At 56.8% G+C, this 16,614-nt stretch overlaps 2 protein-coding genes across 3 annotated transcripts in view; one reads left to right on the top strand and one right to left on the bottom strand.

The window, feature by feature from the left end:
- DRAXIN (dorsal inhibitory axon guidance protein) overlaps positions 1-4,150 on the bottom strand; it is a 23,583-nt gene extending 19,433 nt beyond the window's left edge. The window contains exon 1 of the mRNA XM_040461338.1: positions 4,071-4,150. The gene's annotated coding sequence lies outside the window, so the exon portion shown is untranslated. The remainder of the gene's footprint in view (positions 1-4,070) is intronic.
- MAD2L2 (mitotic arrest deficient 2 like 2) lies at positions 3,909-16,500 on the top strand. 2 transcript variants are annotated; one of them, XM_040461371.1, is made up of 9 exons: positions 3,909-4,023; positions 11,447-11,498; positions 11,595-11,713; positions 12,705-12,776; positions 13,348-13,448; positions 14,782-14,876; positions 15,206-15,279; positions 15,820-15,912; positions 16,154-16,500. In XM_040461371.1, the coding sequence occupies exons 2-9, from the start codon at positions 11,459-11,461 to the stop codon at positions 16,193-16,195; spliced, it is 636 nt and encodes a 211-aa protein (XP_040317305.1). In that variant the 5' UTR covers positions 3,909-4,023; positions 11,447-11,458; the 3' UTR covers positions 16,196-16,500. The 2 variants fall into 2 exon arrangements, with proteins under 2 accessions (XP_040317305.1, XP_040317297.1); XM_040461363.1 differs by lacking the exon at positions 3,909-4,023 and adding an exon at positions 10,897-10,995.
- Positions 16,501-16,614: the final 114 nt, after the last annotated feature.

Raw genomic sequence — 16,614 nt, 5'->3', positions numbered from 1 at the left:
CCCCCCCCCCCCCCCCCCCCCCCCCCCCCCCCCCCCCCCAAGCGCAGGGGGCCATGTCCTCAGTCCTCAGTGGGGTGATCGATGGTTTCCTGTGGGGTGGGACAGGACAGGCCCAGGCCAGCCTGGAGAGGACCATTGTCTTGGTAAATGAGGTTTGGCTTCCCCGCAGGGGCGGCCCCATCTGCTTTTATTGTTTCCAACAGTAGCCTTGGGAATTCGCAGCCCCCCCCCAAGGCCTCACACCTCAAAAAACCTACATAGGGGTGTGGAGTTGGGGGCCGCCTCAGAGCCCCCGCCCACCCACCCAGAGGCTCCCGGCCTTGGGCTTTTCTCTCCCAGTGTCCCATGTCCACCTCCTGAGCCAGCGTCCTGCCTCCTGCTACATTATAGGTAGCCACTCCTCTCCCCGCTCCCCAAACAATCCTCCGCCCACTCCCCCTTCCCCAAACTTCATTATCTCGGGACCCAGACAATTTAACACCACTTACTGTTTGGTCAGACCCATCACTTAATCATCAAGTGACAAAAATGCCCGCTGTTGGCTCTGGCACAGGCCAGCGCGGGGCAGAAAGACACCTGGTGTCAGACAAGCCTGGGGATGAAGCCTGGCTCCAAGCGCTTAATAGCTGAGTGACCCCGAGCAAGTCAATTAACCTCTCTGGGCGTCAGTCCCAGGTTGTCTGAGTATCATTTATTGGCCATTTACTAATCTGGGCCTAGAGCGTCAGGTGCATTATCTAATTTAGCCCTTTGAAGTGGGCAAAAATGACTCAACATGGGGCCAAATTTGGAGGGATTTGCCCAAGGTTACACTGCAGAGGGAGTGGTAGGGCTGGGACTTGATCTCATGGTTGTCTGAGAGGCAACCGTGCCTGTACTGTCAAAGGCAGGGTCTCTGACCTCTCCTCATGTTACCCTGAGTGACCCTCAGTGTAGACGCTGTGACTGTCCAGGACCTCCCGTACTGGAGGCCGTAACACAGAGCCAGGCACAGAGAGAGCCTCTAAGAACTTGTGGTTTCTACAATGACTTCATCTCAACTGCTCTAGATTCTAGGAGGGGACTTATCCCTTGGACCCCCCCACACCCATCCAGTGACGTGTACCAGATGGTCAATGCCGGACCACGGCGTTGTGTATGGAGAGCTGTCAAAGCTGGGACCTGCTGGTGGTGAGGGCGGCCTGGCCTCTAGGGGCAACGGTTCAGCCACCCTCCCGTGTCCTTCCTGGGGACGGCCTGTGTCCTTCCTGGAGATGGCCTCTGCTCAGTTGGCCACATGGCCCACTCAAGAGGAAGGGCCGACAGAAGACGGGCAGAGGGGCTGCAGTGGGAAAAGAGGCAGGTCTCCTCCGAAAGAGCCAGAATAGGGATGCTCATCTAACACCCCCCTTGGGAATATGCCCAGGACCCTCTCTGGAGGGAGCGCCCTTCTCCCCAGGCTGTAGAATCAGGGAGGCCAGGATGCAAATCTCTGCTCTACCAAATTCCTGGCTGAGACCAGTGAAGGAACTCCCTCCAGGTCACGTAGCTAGCAAGCCATCAGCTGGCATTCAAACCCATTCTGCAGGACTTGGGCAATCACTTCCCTCTCTATAATCAGGCACAGATATCCTCATCTTCCAGGGAGAGGAAGAACCCAGTACCCCGGGGGTTTTCCAGGAGGCTCGTTCCCCCTCTGACCTCCCCAGCCACGGTCTTTTGCTTCAGGGTCACCCCTGCCCCTGGCCTGGCCGGCAGGACCCGGTGGGACCCAAGGATAACCTGTGGCTTGCAATTTTCAGGTCACTCCCGTCCCCTTGACCAAACGTTCCAGTCGGTACAACACGTGTGCATGGAGCACCCACTGGGTGTCCTGGGACCACGAACGGAAAGAGACCCAGCCCCGCTCAGGGGGGCGCAGACCACGCGAGAAGGGGAGGCAAGGGGGGAGCAAGAGGGCTTCCCGCAAGAGGGGACATCTGACCTTGGCCTGCAGGGAGGGCAGGCTTCGACTGAATACGGGCAGGGGAGGAGACGTTTCAGCAGGAGGGAAGAGCCAAAGACGCAATGAGAGTGTTGTGGGTGGCAGGTGGAGTTGTTAATTTGGTGCCAACAGGGAGCCATTTGAAGGATTTAGGGCTGGGGAGAGGGGGCTGGTTGGACGGGCGGGCGGAGAAGGCACCGTCGTTTTCGTGTGGGTGAGGGGCAAGGAGCGAATTTTGGAGGGGTCGCAGAGGCTGCCGACCTGGCTTTCCCGAGGCGGCAGAGCCGGCAAGGGCGCCCTGGGTTGCCAAAGCTGGGCCTGTCCGCCAGGCGGGATCACGAGCAGGAGGCTGGATGGGGTGTGCCTGTGTCCCTAGTCCCTAAGTGCCACCTCTGGCCATGGCTGAAAACAAGAACTTAGCCGGGGGAGCCTAGAATGTGCTGGCTGGGAGGAGGTTACCCTCTGCTGAAGTGGCCCTCATTGAGCCACTGCTGGATTCCGGGGTGGGGGGGTGGGGGGTGTGTGTCCCCTGTTATGAGGACACAGATGATCCGGTGGTCAGAGGGTTTGGGCAATTACACAGCAGGTCCAGGATACAGCAAGACAGTGCCCCCAGGGGGAAGGAGATGGCTTGTGTGCAAGTGCCATTAAAAAAGAAATCTGTGCAAGACAGAGGTTCAGAATTAGGAATGAGTCACATGGACGCCTCATGATGAATGACCAGCTGTTGGCAACATTATCACAGCGACACTCATCTCACTTTGGAAGCAGAGACCCTATTCACCCTGACTTTTTAAAACTGCTTTTAGGACAAGCAGAGAGGAGGAGCGAGAAGAGGGGACGATGCCTGTGACAGCAGGAACCCTGTAAATGGGCGTGGGCGGTTACAACTGTGACAGCCACGCTGGGGGGAGGGGGGCAGGGAACATTCAGGTTTCCCTGCAGGGTCTCTAAGCCTTGAATTGGGATCCATTTCTCACCCTTGCTGGGGAGCCTCCTCCCCACCCCAGCCAGGGACCGAAGCCTCCCCCACGGCCACCAAGTGTGTCCTGTGCTGGCATCCAATCTGCTTTTTTTTTTTTTTTTTTTTTTTCACCGTTTCAACACACATCCCTGTGGGTAGGTGCTGTTATCCCCATTTTATGAAGGGGGCTTCGAGGCTCAGGAAAATGCATTCCTTTGTCCAAGATCACTCCCAGGGCCTCTGTCTGCCTGATCCCTGGGGGATGATGCTGAACCGCACCGGGACACTTCCTGCGGGCCCCCCGCTGGGAGGAGGGCAGCGGGGAAGGTGCGCTGGGCAGGAGACCCGATGGAGGCGAAGGCCGAGGGAACCCCCAGTGGAGGGAAGCAAGAAGACTTGGCGGGAAACCCAAGAGCCCTCGCATCTCAAACCCCGCAGGGCAGCCGAGACCCCGGTGCGCAAATGGAGAAAAAGCCAGCGGAGGAAGAGGGCCAGAGCGGGGCCGTCGAGGTTGCTAGGGCGCAGAACCGCCAGGGCGCGTGGCCGCCGGCGGCGCCGGCAGAGGCGCACGCCGAGCCTCCTTCCCCCGGAACACACCTTAGCCCCCCAGGCAGCCTCGAAAGGGGCAGGAGGACACGCCTGTCAGCTCTGCCCGGGGCGCAGGGAGTCTTCGAAGCTTCTTCGAATGGTGGCGGATTCTCCGGTCCGCTCCCGCGTCCTGGAGACCGCCCAGAGACTCAGAGACAGAGAGACAAAGAGAGACGCGGTCCCAGAGGGAGAAGGGCTAGCGCGGAGGAGGAGGGAAGGCGAAAGCCGCGCGACCCAGAGAGGGCGGCTAAGGCGCGCGCGAGGCAGAGTGTCAGAGCGTGGAAAAGTAAGCGTCCGGCGGAAGGTGGGCGGACGCGGGGGCCGGGAGCAGAGCCTGGAGCCCAGCTGTGACGCGGCGAGGGGCGGAGGCGGCGGACACACGGACCGACGGCTTCGAGGGCCGCGAGGGCAGGGAGGAAAGCAGCATCCTCACCTTCAACCACAGTCCCCCGCGCGCCCTGCCCCTAACCGCGCCAGGTAGCCCACCTTTGTCCGGGCACGCTACCAGGTGAGGAGGGAGGGCGGGGCCAGGGGCGGGCCAAGGCCATGCCTTACCTGTCCGGCCGGCGGGGCGGGGGCCGAGGGGCCCGGGGCCGAGCGCCTGCGGGAGCCGAGCGCAGCGGAGGGCCGAGCTGCGAAGCGGGGACCACGAGGAGAGGTGCGCGGGCGGCTGGAGGATGTGCCCAGGCTGAGAGGGGCTGGAGGGAAGGGGAGGGGGCCGGCGCGCGGGAAGGGGCGGGCGCGCTGGGAGGAGGCGGGGGAGGGGCGGTGGGAGTTGGCCCGGCCGCCCCCGGCAGAGGGGCAGCCCCCGGCCCGGCTGGGCCCTGCGCGCTCCCGGCCGGCGCGCCCTCGCCAGCTGCACTTGGCGTTCCGGGCCCGCTCCCCAGAGGCCTAGCCGCCGTCGCCGCGAGGGCGCGGGGCAGACAAAGGAGGCAGACAAAGGCGGGCGCAGCCGGGCGGCCGAGCGGGCACGGGGCGAGGCGAGTCCACTCCTCCCGGTGCGTAAGAGCCGCCTCGGTACTGCCCGGAGCGCGTGGGACGGGCGGGGCGCGGGCAGCGGTGGCGCATCTGGAGCGGCCCCGCCGGGAACGGGCGACAAAGGGCCGCGGCAGGGGGTCCCCGGCGGACCCAACAATGGATCGGAGCTGAGCGCTCAGCTGCGGCCGCGTCTGGCCGGGCAGGGGCCGGCCAGTCCCCAAAAGGATTATTCCGCCCTGGCTGTCAAATGGGACGGAAGAAATGCCCGGTGCGAGGGAGGCGGGACGGGGCACCGCGGAGCCTTTGTAGTCTCGGAAAGTGCGCGGAGCAGGGGGCGGGGTTCTGGAGAGGTCGCTCTTGGTTGTGGGGGGTATAGGCGGTCTTCAAACCGTTACCAGGTGAGAATCCCGGGCCTTGACGGCCGCACTAGTGTGTCTCCCCCGGTACACACCCTGAGAGGGAAGGGAGAGATACAATCCTCCTACCCAACGCGCGCGCGCGCGCACACACACACACACACACACACACACACACACACCCACACACCCACACAAACACGGTCTTCCTCTCGCCACGCCCCGTCCAAAGTCCTGGTGGTATTCCCGTAGCCCGGCCCAGCTGGGACAAAGCCAGCCCCCAGGGCTGGCTCATCCATCACCGCGCGGGGCGCCGTGTCCTAAAGACCCTGGGAGTCCGGGAATGCTGTGTTATGAGTCCCGCGGCCCCCATAACTCACGGCGGGGTCAGCGGGGCCACAGGCACTGCCAAGATCAAAGAGCTGTTGGGCAGGACCCGGGCGCGCGTGAATCGCGAGTCTCGCCTGGAGCCCAGAGCTCGCCCAGCGGCTTCCATTTCGATTGTTTTCCTCTTCCTCCAGAGTGTGGCAGTTATGGCTCAGAGGTTTAAGGAGCTCCGTTCTTGGGTCAGGCCAGATACCTGGGCTCATCTGCTGATGCCATTCCGGGTCACCTGGGGCAGTCGCCTAACTGCTCTGAGCTCATCATCCCCAACTCTTCGGGTTCAAGGATTCTGTTGGATGCAAGGAGATAGCGTTCCTAAGACCCTGGCCCCATGGGAAACACTCTAGGAAAATGACCTGCTATTGTTATGTAATAGTATCAGCCTGATGGGCACCAGGATGGACTGTGTTCTGAGCAGAGACGAGACGTGACCTGACTTGGGCTTTAGGGACGAAGTACCAAGACATGCCACAATGTGGGTGAATCTTGAAAACACTATGCCCAGTGAAACAAGCCAGACGTGAAAGGCCACATGTTGTATGATTTATATGGCATGTTCAAGATAGGCAAGCCCATAGAGACAGGAAGTAGACTAGTGGTTGCCTGGGGCTGAGGGAAGGGGAGACGGGGTTTTTCTTTTTGGAGTCATGACAACGTTTTGGAATTAGATGGTGGTGATTGATGCACAGCGCATTAAAAACCACTAAATTGCATGTTTTAAAGGGTGAACTTTATGGTTTGTGAAATACATCTCAATAAAGCAGTTATTATTATTATTTTTAAAGTAGTAGTCGAGTTGGATCAAGGGTTCTTACTGCGTGGTCTGGGATGACTTCAGAGAGCCCGGGAACCCCTGAAATTGTGGAAGACGTTTCATGTCTATGGGTGGAAGCTCTAAGCTTAAGAAGAGATGATTTGTAAGATCCTCCTGACCAAAAAGGGGTCAGCAACATTGGGGGGGGGGGGGTCAGCAAAACACTGGGGAGGGAATGGCATGTATGGGCTCTGCCCTGGCTGAGTGCCCAGTGCTGCTGGCCTAAGGTCAGGGCCCTGGCTTGGGTCTGAGGTCGGCCGTGGATCTGGGGAGCTGTATAGGTCACACCTCGCGCCAGAAGACCAGGTGAGGGAGGGGAGGAGCTGAGTGTGGGCCACATTCCCTTGCCTTTAGGCATCTCTGGCAGGGGGGATGCAGGTCCTTCCTTAGGGCACCTTGGGGACTGCCTTGGGAAATGGAGATGGGGAGGGGGTGCAGTTGAGGATGTTTTAGATGGGGTTTTGAAAAGCATGGTGGCTGGTCCAGAGTGTTTGTTCTAGGGGCTTAGACAGTGTGTGCAGATGTTAATATCATTGCCATAATAGCACGAATTGTGCATTTATATGCCAGGCATTGTGCACTGTATATATATATAATTACATAAAATTAATATATTAATTAATATATACAGTTATATATATAATTTTATTTTTTATTAAAAAATTGTAATGTTTATTCATTTTTGAGAGACAGAGACAGAGAGTGAGTGGGGGAGGGGAAAAGAGAGAGAGGGAGACACAGGATCTGAATCAGGCTCCAGGCTCTGAGCTGCCAGCACAGAGCCTGGCCCTGGGCTTGAATCCACCAACCGTGAGATCATGACCTGAGCCGAAGTCAGACGCTTAACCCATGGAGCCACCCATGTGCCCTATATATATATAATATATATATATATTATATATATATAAGTTTATTTATTTATTTTGAGAGAGACAGAGATAGCAAAAGTGAGAGAGGGGCAGAGAGGGAGAGAGAGAGAGAATCCCAAGCGGGCTCTGCACTGCCAGCACAGAGCTTGATGATGCAGGGCTTGAACCCGTGAATCTGTGAGATCATGACCTGAGCCCAAACCAGGAGTTGGATGCTTAACCGACTGAACCACTTAGGCGCCCCTGTGCACTTTATATTTTTACAACCATCTCACTTGTTCCCCCCCACCCAACCCTATGGAATCGGTGCTCCCATGATCCCATTTTACAGGTGAGGAACCTGAGATTCAGAGAGGGAGGGGACTCACAGCTGGTTAAGGAGCAGTGGTGGGGAAAGACAGCACGTTAGAGGCGCAAGCAGCCTGGTGGGTGCAGGGGGTACATAGTGAGCATTCCCCAGCTCTTGTTTCATTTTTGAAAACAGCTCTTTGCACACCGCTACCTGTAGCTCGAGCACTGAAATCAGAGGCCTTTGTTCTCATTCAGAATAAGTTAGGATTCAGGTCAGGCAAATGGCAACGAGCCACTGTCCGCCATCATTTCATCTGTTCTTTCTTTCATTAATTCATTTACTTGCACTCATCGAGAACCTGGATTGGGCCAGGCACTGGGTGAGGGGCTGGACCAAAAGAATGAACAAGGCTGAGGCTCTGATCAGGAGGTGTCCCAAACGGCTGCATCCTTGAGCATCGGGGTACCAGTGGATTGTTAGTAGGCTATATGTGGCTCACTCTCTATGGCTCCCCCCACTCTCCTGTGTTTGGTGTCTTAGGAACCTTAGGCAGGGATGGGATAAATGATCTGTCATGTGATCAGCCTAGTGGGTATGAGGGGACCTTGGCAGCATCTTAAGGGGCTGGATACTTCATTGCCTATTGTTTTACTCTGTTCACTTGTTGCATATTTGTTCAGTGAACTCCAGGGATCCTCCTTTGCCCACGCAGGCCTTGGTCTTTGCAAGACTTTCTTACATCTTGCTTTCTCTTAGTTTCAATTTAAATGTCCCTTGGGAGTGATTTTCTTTCTGTCCTCATTGCAGACCCTCAGGGACCTGTTCCAGTTGGCAAATAAGCCCTCTCTCCTCCTAAATATCCATCCTTTTCCTCCCAGATGCCCTCCTACATATTGTTATTATGGTGAAAAATATGCAGATAACTTGGAAAAACAGTCTCCCAGCAAATGGGTATTCACAAATGTAATAAATTAACCCCATAATGTAATCTTGGTCCCAAGACTATCCATCATGCTGATGTGCTCAAGATCTAGAAACCCAGATGCCACAGAGCCCTATGGATAAAAATGACAGATGTCTTCTTAGAGCTCCCCTGCCCCCTCTGCAGCTTCTTGGCCCCCGTGGAACCCAAGGCCATCAGAGGTTTAGGGAACATCTGTCCAGCCTGTTCATTTCAAAAATGAGGAGATAGAGGCCTTTTTGGGGTTAGGGGTCAGATCAGTTTGAGTCCCTTCTCACCTGTCTCCCAGCCTGCATTCCTCTGCTTGTGGCTGACTCTGAATCCAAAGCCCCAAATGTAGGCATTTTGTCCATGGGTTTCTAGTTGACAAGGCAGGTACCCCAGTGTCAAAAGCTCTTGGGACCTCGCTGTCTGCATTTGAAAAATGTTGAGTGTTGGGTTGTATGTCTGCCAAGGTGTCTCTGAAGTTCCTTTAGCTCTGTGTGTCAGGGGACCTACAGGTGGCTTGTGCTTTGTCTTCTCAGGGCAGGGGGCTAAGGCTGGGAGCCTGGCATGAGTCCTTGTGTCGCTCACATTGTACTCTGGAGGCCATCCCATGGAAGCAGCTAGACTCTTGAGTTTCCCAGCCCAGGATCCAATCCCAAGAAACCCTTTACAAGAAATTGCCCCCCTAAGACTGCCACTTCCTGTCACTAATGGACAAAAGGCTTGAACAGCCTCCAGAGAGGGGCAAAGAAGGACTCTTGCTTTCTCCAGGGCCAAAGTATCCATAATGATTAAATCTCAAGGAGCCAGGGGACACTGTTTACAAGCCAGTGAGCCGCTTAACTGGCTCTGTGTGGAAACGGTTCTCTCCTTCATGGCATGATATGGGCAGTGTCCCCAAGTCTTGAGAAGGGCTGCCATGCCCAAAATGTGCCCCCGAGTGCGTCAATTCCTGAAATAAACCATCTTATCCCTTTGGGTTAAATGTGGAAATGGTATGAAATGCAGACTTTCTTTGGGAACAGCCCAAACTACCGTGGCAATTCCCATGTTTTTGGGCATCAGGGTCCCTGGGGAACTTGTTAAAGGGCCCATACCCTGCTTTGCACCCAGACTGGTCCAGTAGGTCAGAGAGGCCTGGGTTCCAGGAGTTTAATGGGCTCCCCAGGGATTCTGATGCAGATTTCCAAGGACTGCTTTGAGAAATGCTTTGCTGGTATTCCTGGCTTAATGGGCCAAGTCCCTTATTCTCTTCCTTATCCCCGCCCCATCAGAAGTGGGCAAGTGCAGGGGCGCCTGGGTGGCGCAGTCGGTTAAGCGTCCGACTTCAGCCAGGTCACCATCTCGCGGTCCGTGAGTTCGAGCCCCGCGTCAGGCTCTGGGCTGATGGCTCAGAGCCTGGACCCTGTTTCCGATTCTGTGTCTCCCTCTCTCTCTGCCCCTCCCCCGTTCATGCTCTGTCTCTCTCTGTCCCCAAAATAAATAAACGTTGAAAAAAAAATTTAAAAAAAGAAGTGGGCAAGTGCAGGTTTGAAGGCATCTGGAGTGAAAACGGGTGCAGATCTCCAATAGCGACCTGTAATTGGTAAACATTCCTGGCTAGATCTGGGTACCCACAGCTGGGTGTGACTCCTAACAAGCTCTTCTGTCCCTAGAGGTCAGAGTCAAGGTCCCCAGGCTTCTGGTCCTGATTTGTTGCCTGTAACTGTGCTGCAACTTCTCTGACCCTAGTTTCCCCACCTGTAAAATAAAGGGGCTGAAAATAAGTTGAAGCCCTGGAATCAGGTTAGAAGTCAGAACTGGGTTTGTATTCCAACTGTGTGATTTGGGCAAAGTAGGGAGCATCTCTGAGCCTGTTTGCCATCTATAAAGTGGGGCTGTAAAACAGGTGCTTAGCTCCTAGGGTTAAGGAGGGAATTAAAGAAATCAGTGCTCGACAGCGAGTTAGTGTTCAATTCAAGTTAGTGATTATTTTAATGTTAATATTATTATCTCCCAGGGGGCCTCTCAGCGGTTCCAGAGGCCATGTCTCTAGGGGATTCCAGAACTGTAAAATGTAGTGGGCCAAGACAACTCCGCGCGTCCCCTCCCTCAATAGATGTGTGATTTCGGGAAGGTTACTTCACCATTCTGAACCTCGTTTGGCTCCTCTATAAAATGCGGACAATCACAGTAACTGTCTTACGGAACTGTTTTGAGGATTTAGTGGGATAATCCACAGGCACACTTAGCCCGGTGCCTGGCACACGGCTGGGTCCCTATAAAGGGCAGCTACCACTATGATGCCCGGGCCCGGGAGGTTTTATCTTCTTGGGAGGTAAACCCAAGCTGCATTTAGTTTCTGGGTGAGGGCGGGAGTGAGGACGTCCCCGCCCCGGAGCCGGCGGATTCGCTTTCGGTTGGGCAGCTGAGGTCCGGGGATGGTGACTCTGCAGTTAGCAGTAGATGTCGCTGTCTTAAGTCCCCAGCTGTACCCTCCACCTGTTCCTCACCAGCAACACCTATCCGCTCCCTCCCAACGCGAGACAAACGCCCTGGGGAGCAAAATACTTGGCGACCTGACGTGGAGAGCGAAGGGGTCTTTTCTCGCGCCGACCCCGAGCCTAAGGGAGGCGGTGCCGCGCAGTCTCCGCGTCTCCCGCCTTGGGATCTCGGGCGGCGAGGCCGGGCCCCGCCCCCTCCCAAGCCCCGCCCCTCCGGCTGCCGCTCCCTCCCGCCTCCAGGTTGGCTGCGCGGGGGAGTGGGCGTGGCCGGAGGCGGTCGCTAGGACCTGCCCGAGCGCCGCGGAAGTCTCGGAGCCGAATCCAGGCCGCTGGTTGAGCGGGAGGCGCGAGTGGTCGGGTCGGTGGTTCCCCGCACCGGGGGGAGGGGAGAGGGGCGGGGTTCCCTCCGAGGAGGTTTCCGGCCAGGCGGAGGGCGGCGTCTTATTCCAGCCTGGTTTGGTTCTCAGCGTGTCCGGCTTTGCGCCCGCGGGCCTAGGCAACCCGCCGTTCCCTCTGCGGCCGTGCCCTTTTTGCGAGCACAGCTCTGGCCTTTCCTACCGCACCCCCCCACCCCCCGCCCCAGAGACAGCAGGGCGGGGGGCCAGTAGACAGAGCTGATCGGGGCGCAGCTAATGTCCCCGAGCTATGACGCCAGCGTGGGAGGTCCCTTCTAGCTGCCCAGATTCTGTGTGAAGGGGGACGTCCTGCCCCCGATTCCCCCAGACGGAGGGGAGAGGGGGTGGAGGCAAGCGCACCCTGCGGCAGTCTGATCCGTTAGAACCAGCCCCCCCTCCTGCCCCACCCTCTAGGTGGCGGTAAGGATGACCACACTCACGCGACAGGACCTCAACTTTGGTCAAGGTAGGGAGGCTGGACTTGCGGACCCAGGGTGGGGGGGGCGAGGGAGGGCCTGGGCCGGCGGGCTTCCCAAGCTCACCGGCTTCAGCCCCTTCACAGTGGTGGCCGACGTCCTCTGCGAGTTCCTGGAGGTGGCCGTGCACCTCATCCTCTACGTGCGCGAGGTCTACCCGGTGGGCATCTTCCAGAAGCGTAAGAAGTACAACGTGCCTGTCCAGGTGAGCCCCCACCTCTGGTCATCCCCGAACTTCAAGGTGGGTAGAGGTTGGATTTTTGAACTCTTCCTCCGCTTTCAGGCTGAGCCCCCTCACTCCCCAGCGGCCTGGCCTTGCCGTTCAGTTCCCAGCCACAACTGCAGGGACTTTTCTTTCCATCCCTCTGAGCTGGGAGTTCCCCTTGCCCCAAGTTAGGGACCAGACCCTCGGGTTAGAGTTGCCCCTGGGGCATGGTTGTATTTTAAAGAGCTCCTGGGACTGGCGAATGATTGGTTTGGGGAGGGGATCCCTGTAAACGTCAGGTACCCCTGCTCTCTGCCCTCATTGTAAGGGGTTGTTTTAGGTTAAAAGGCAGACAAAAGCAGTAAACAAATGCTACCCTGTCCCCAGTCTGTAGAAGTGCCGGCCCTTAGAAGGCACTCAGTAAACATTAGAATAAATGAATGACCCAATACTGAAACGTGGTGGAAGCTTGAAGGATATACGAGGAAAAGGAAAAAGAATGGCATTTACTGTGCACCCTCTGTGTTGTACGGGATTATCTCACTATTCATCATTTTTTCTTTGCGAGACCTTTCACAGATGAAGTAATTAAAGCTCAGAGAAGTTAAGTGATTTACCTGAGGCCACATAGCTCTTAGTCCCAGATTCTCAATTTTTGAAAATTGATTAAAATTTTGGATCCCTTCTCTGGGAAAAATGCCTGTATGCCCAAATACACACAATTTAGGGACTTCTCAGCCTCTAGAGGAGCCCGCAGACCCCACTTTAGAAACCCCTGATGCTATATTGAGTGCTAATGTTGAGACTGAATTCTTCTCCGTTCTGTGTGGATAATTTGCAGTTCTCAGCCCCATGATGGGAAGTCAGTCTCTTGGGTAGGGAGCCCTAGGGAGTTGCTGGCCTCTCTCCCTGGGCTCCTGGAGGTAGGGCTGTTGGGTGGTTTCCCCATTGGTGCTTTGGGCCTCACCAGCCATCGTGCGGTTGTGTGCAGATGTCCTGCCACCCGGAGCTGAACCAGTATATCCAGGACACCCTGCACTGTGTCAAGCCACTGCTGGAGAAGGTGAGGGCACCAGGCTCCAGCCTACTTCACGCCCAGTCTGTTCCTCCAGTGCTCCAGGACAGGGTGATGCTGGGACCGTGTGGGGTCCCTATGACTCTATACCCCAAAGCATATCTCCTATTCCCTGGAGACCACCCCTGCCCCAGGATAGACCTCAGGGCACGTGGGCCACATTCAGGGTATGCTGGGCCCGGGAGCCCTGTTTTGTGGAGTTGGTCAAGTGGAGCCTGCCCCAGAGGGTTCTGGGTTCTTCTCACGTCTGTTCCTCTCCCTGCCCCCAAGTTCTGTCTGGGCTTGCCCCCTGAGGGTTTCCTCCTTTTGTCTTGTCCCGCTCTCTGAGATGTCCTGGAACCCCCATGGGGCCCGGACACTCTCTCCCCTCCCAGCCTGTACCGCTCATGTCAGCGATGTCTACTTGAAGTTCTCAAAGCCCCTTCCGGGCTCTCAGGGACCCTCAGCCTAGAAACTGAGAAGGGCTGTGAGCATGCCCTTGCCTTCCTTGGGCAGGGAGGGAGGTGGTGGTGGTGGGTGGGCTACCTGGTCCTGGACTAGGGGATTCCTGTCCTTGCAGAACGATGTCGAGAAAGTGGTGGTGGTAATTTTGGACAAAGAGCACCGCCCAGTGGAGAAATTCGTCTTTGAAATCACCCAGCCTCCGCTGCTGTCCATCAGGTAAGCCGCCTCTCCCCAGACTCTTAGCTAGCTGACTGGCTGGTATGAGGTCCCTAGAAATCGCCCCCATACTCACCCCTTTAGGGCAGCCCCTGAATACCTCAGCTTGGCCTGTGTTCTGAGGTCCCTACTTGGCTGCACCAAGCCCCCTCTCTCCCTTCCTGCCTTTTAGAACCCCTCTGAAAGCCCACCTCCTCCAGGAAGCTCGGTAAAGAGGAGAATGGCAAGGAATGCTATCCCAACGCGGCTGGCCGCCCTGTGGTCTTCATGTAACCTCTGTGAGGTCCACACTTGGCAAACCATCACTTTGCTGAATGGCTACTCCCAACCTCCTTTTATGGACGGAGAAACCAAGGACCAGAGAGATGACATGAACCACTCAGGGTCACCCAAATGGTGGCAGAGCCGAGACCAGACCCAGTTTTCTGACTTCCTAGTCGAGTGTCCAGCCCATAGTCAACCAGAAGTTGACCTTGGGCAAGCGTGTTGGCTGGTCAGCTGCTGGTTTCCTGGTGAGGTCAGGGCACTGTTATCTGTTCCCACTTGCTGTGGCCTCGGGCAAGCCCTTTCCCTTCCTGGCTTGGTGTCCTGGTGTATGAAGAGGCTTGGGCTGTGTCCTTGTTCTCAGACCTGGCTGCACATTAGAACCACCTGTGGGGGCTCACAGTGCCCCATTTGGACTTAGTTTGGGATGGGACTCAGCATTTTTTTTTTAAGTTATTTATTTATTATTTTGCGAGAGAGAGAGAGAGAGGTGGAGGGGCAGAGAGAGAGGGAGAGAGAATCCCAAGCAGGCTCTGCACTGTCAGCGTGGAGCCTGGGGCGGGGCTCGAACTCACAAACCACGAGATCACGACTCGTTCCGATGCTTAACCGAGTCACCCAGGCGCCACATTCGGCATTGGTTTTTTTAATGTTTATTTTTATTTAAAAAAAATTTTTTTTAACGTTTATTTATTTTTGGGACAGGGAGAGACAGAGCATGAACGGGGGAGGGGCAGAGAGAGAGGGAGACACAGAATCGGAAACAGGCTCCAGGCTCTGAGCGGTCAGCACAGAGCCCGACGCGGGGCTCGAACTCATGGAGTGTGAGATCGTGACCTGAGCCGAAGTCGGCCGCCCAACCGACTGAGCCACCCAGGCGCCCCTCGGCATTGGTTTTAAACTCTCCAGATGGTTTTAACTGCGTAGATAGGATAGGTGGCCAAGCCCTCCAAAGCCAACACGGTCAGAAGCAGAGAGGGCCCCTGGACCCCCAGGTCTGTTTCCAGGGTTGATTGCCTGCTGGTGGGAAGGGCCGCCAGTGTGACGGGAGCCCCTCCTCTTCTTCCAGCTCAGATTCCCTGCTGTCTCATGTGGAGCAGCTGCTCCGAGCCTTCATCCTGAAGATCAGTGTGTGTGATGCTGTCCTGGACCACAACCCCCCAGGTGTGCTCGCCCCCCACCCCACTGTCCTTGGGCCTTTCCATGGCTACCTTGGCTCAGGCTGCATTCTCCGGTCCCTACTTTGCTGTATCAAGCCACCTCTCTTCCTTCTTGCATTTTAGAACCTCTCTGAAAGTCCACCTCCTCCAGGAAGCTACCCTGATGGACTCCACCGGGGTTCAGTCTCCCTATTGACTGTGTCTTGTCTTAGCACTTGGTTTACACTCTTCTCCCCTGGGGGGGCTGTTGAGCCAGCCTGGGAGCGGGGAAGAGACTGTGCCCAGTGGCAGGCGTGACGTGGCCCAGCCTTGACCGGACTCTTGCTTCTTTAGGCTGTACCTTCACAGTCTTAGTGCACACGAGAGAAGCTGCTACCCGCAACATGGAGAAGATTCAGGTCATCAAGGTGAGAGGAGACCCATCTGGGAGGGAGGGCAGGGAGACAGCCGGGAGGCTTTGAAAGCAAGATGCCACAGTTCTGAGTGGGCCGGGGTGTTGCTGTTCGCGCACCCTCAACATTGTTGGTGGCGGTGCCTGGCATGCAGCAGGTTTTTGTTGTGTGTTAACTGTGTGGCCGAATGCTGGTCGTTACCCGGCCTAGGCACCCAGTACTGAGAGGAGGGTGGAGCCATGTCCTGGGGCTGCCAGCTCAGTGGTGGCTCTCAAGAGAGGGCAGCGGGGGGGGGGGGGGGGGGTCTTCACCCGCCAGTTTCTGAAATGGTGTCTGGGGCTCGTTAAATCACCTGGGTGCCCCGGCCAGCTCGGATCCATGGGCTCGGCCTCTCGGGTGGAGGAAGCCGGGAGTCCGCAATGCTGGTAGCTCCCTAGCGACTCTGGTGTTCCCTGAAGTCTGGGGACCCCAGCGCTGGAGAGGGAGTGGGTAGCAAAGTGAGGACAGGCCATGGCCCAGCCCCCTTCCACCCGCTTCCCTTGGTCCCCACCCTAGGACTTTCCCTGGATCCTGGCAGATGAGCAGGACGTCCACATGCATGATCCCCGGCTGATACCGCTAAAAACGATGACATCAGACATTTTAAAGGTGAGCTGCATGGGGACCCGGGGAGCTTTACAGACGGTACGCTGAGGCTAATGGCTCAAGGCTCGGAGGAGATGACCAGGGAATGCCTGGCGTAAGGCTCCAAACTCCCTTTCCCTTAACCTGTGGCTGTGCCACACTGCCCCACCGCTGGCAGGGATCTGTCTGCCTGGGGCTTATGGGCCCTCCTGAGGACGTGCCCTGGCTGTGCTCCTGACCTTGGCGGTTTATTCCTGTCCACTAGATGCAGCTCTACGTGGAAGAGCGAGCTCACAAAAGCAGCTGAGGGTGTGATGCTCCGATCATGGATGTAACAACTATGGGACACCAGGGGCCCCCAGCCTAGGGCGGTGCTGAGGGACACCCCCTTCCCCCGATTCCAAGTGCTCTTATTGCCTCTGTGTATGGACCAGCCACTCTCCGGCCCGGCGCCGCTCAGGTCTGGTTGCCTTCATGGAGGAATTTTCCCCAGGAGGGCAGGGAAGGATGCCGGGACCTTGATTTCTTGGCCTCCTGGGATGTGGCCGGCCAACACTGTCTGTCTGAAATACTGTGCTGTGAGTTGTTTCAATAAAGAGCCCCAAGGGCTGAGCTGGGCTGTCACTAACTGGAGAGGGGCAGGAGCAGCCAAATTAACTTGGGAGGAGGGGCTGCTTCTCTCCCAAAGTGCCAGGGACGCCCCCCCACCGCCCATAAACCCAACCC

This window comes from Herpailurus yagouaroundi, unplaced genomic scaffold (genome assembly GCF_014898765.1).
Source record: "Herpailurus yagouaroundi ecotype Mexico unplaced genomic scaffold, PumYag 77, whole genome shotgun sequence".
NCBI classification, from domain to species: Eukaryota; Metazoa; Chordata; class Mammalia; order Carnivora; family Felidae; genus Herpailurus; species Herpailurus yagouaroundi.
This window is presented reverse-complemented; position numbering and strand designations above follow the sequence as displayed.

What these genes read in the sequence shown, in the direction of transcription:
- MAD2L2 (XM_040461371.1), top strand. Translation starts at nt 11,459, where the DNA reads ATGACCACACTCACGCGACAGGACCTCAACTTTGGTCAAG. An exon ending in TCAAGCCACTGCTGGAGAAG is followed by an intron (nt 12,777 to 13,347) that starts GTGAGGGCACCA and finishes CTGTCCTTGCAG; the next exon opens with AACGATGTCGAGAAAGTGGT. An exon ending in AGAAGATTCAGGTCATCAAG is followed by an intron (nt 15,280 to 15,819) that starts GTGAGAGGAGAC and finishes TCCCCACCCTAG; the next exon opens with GACTTTCCCTGGATCCTGGC.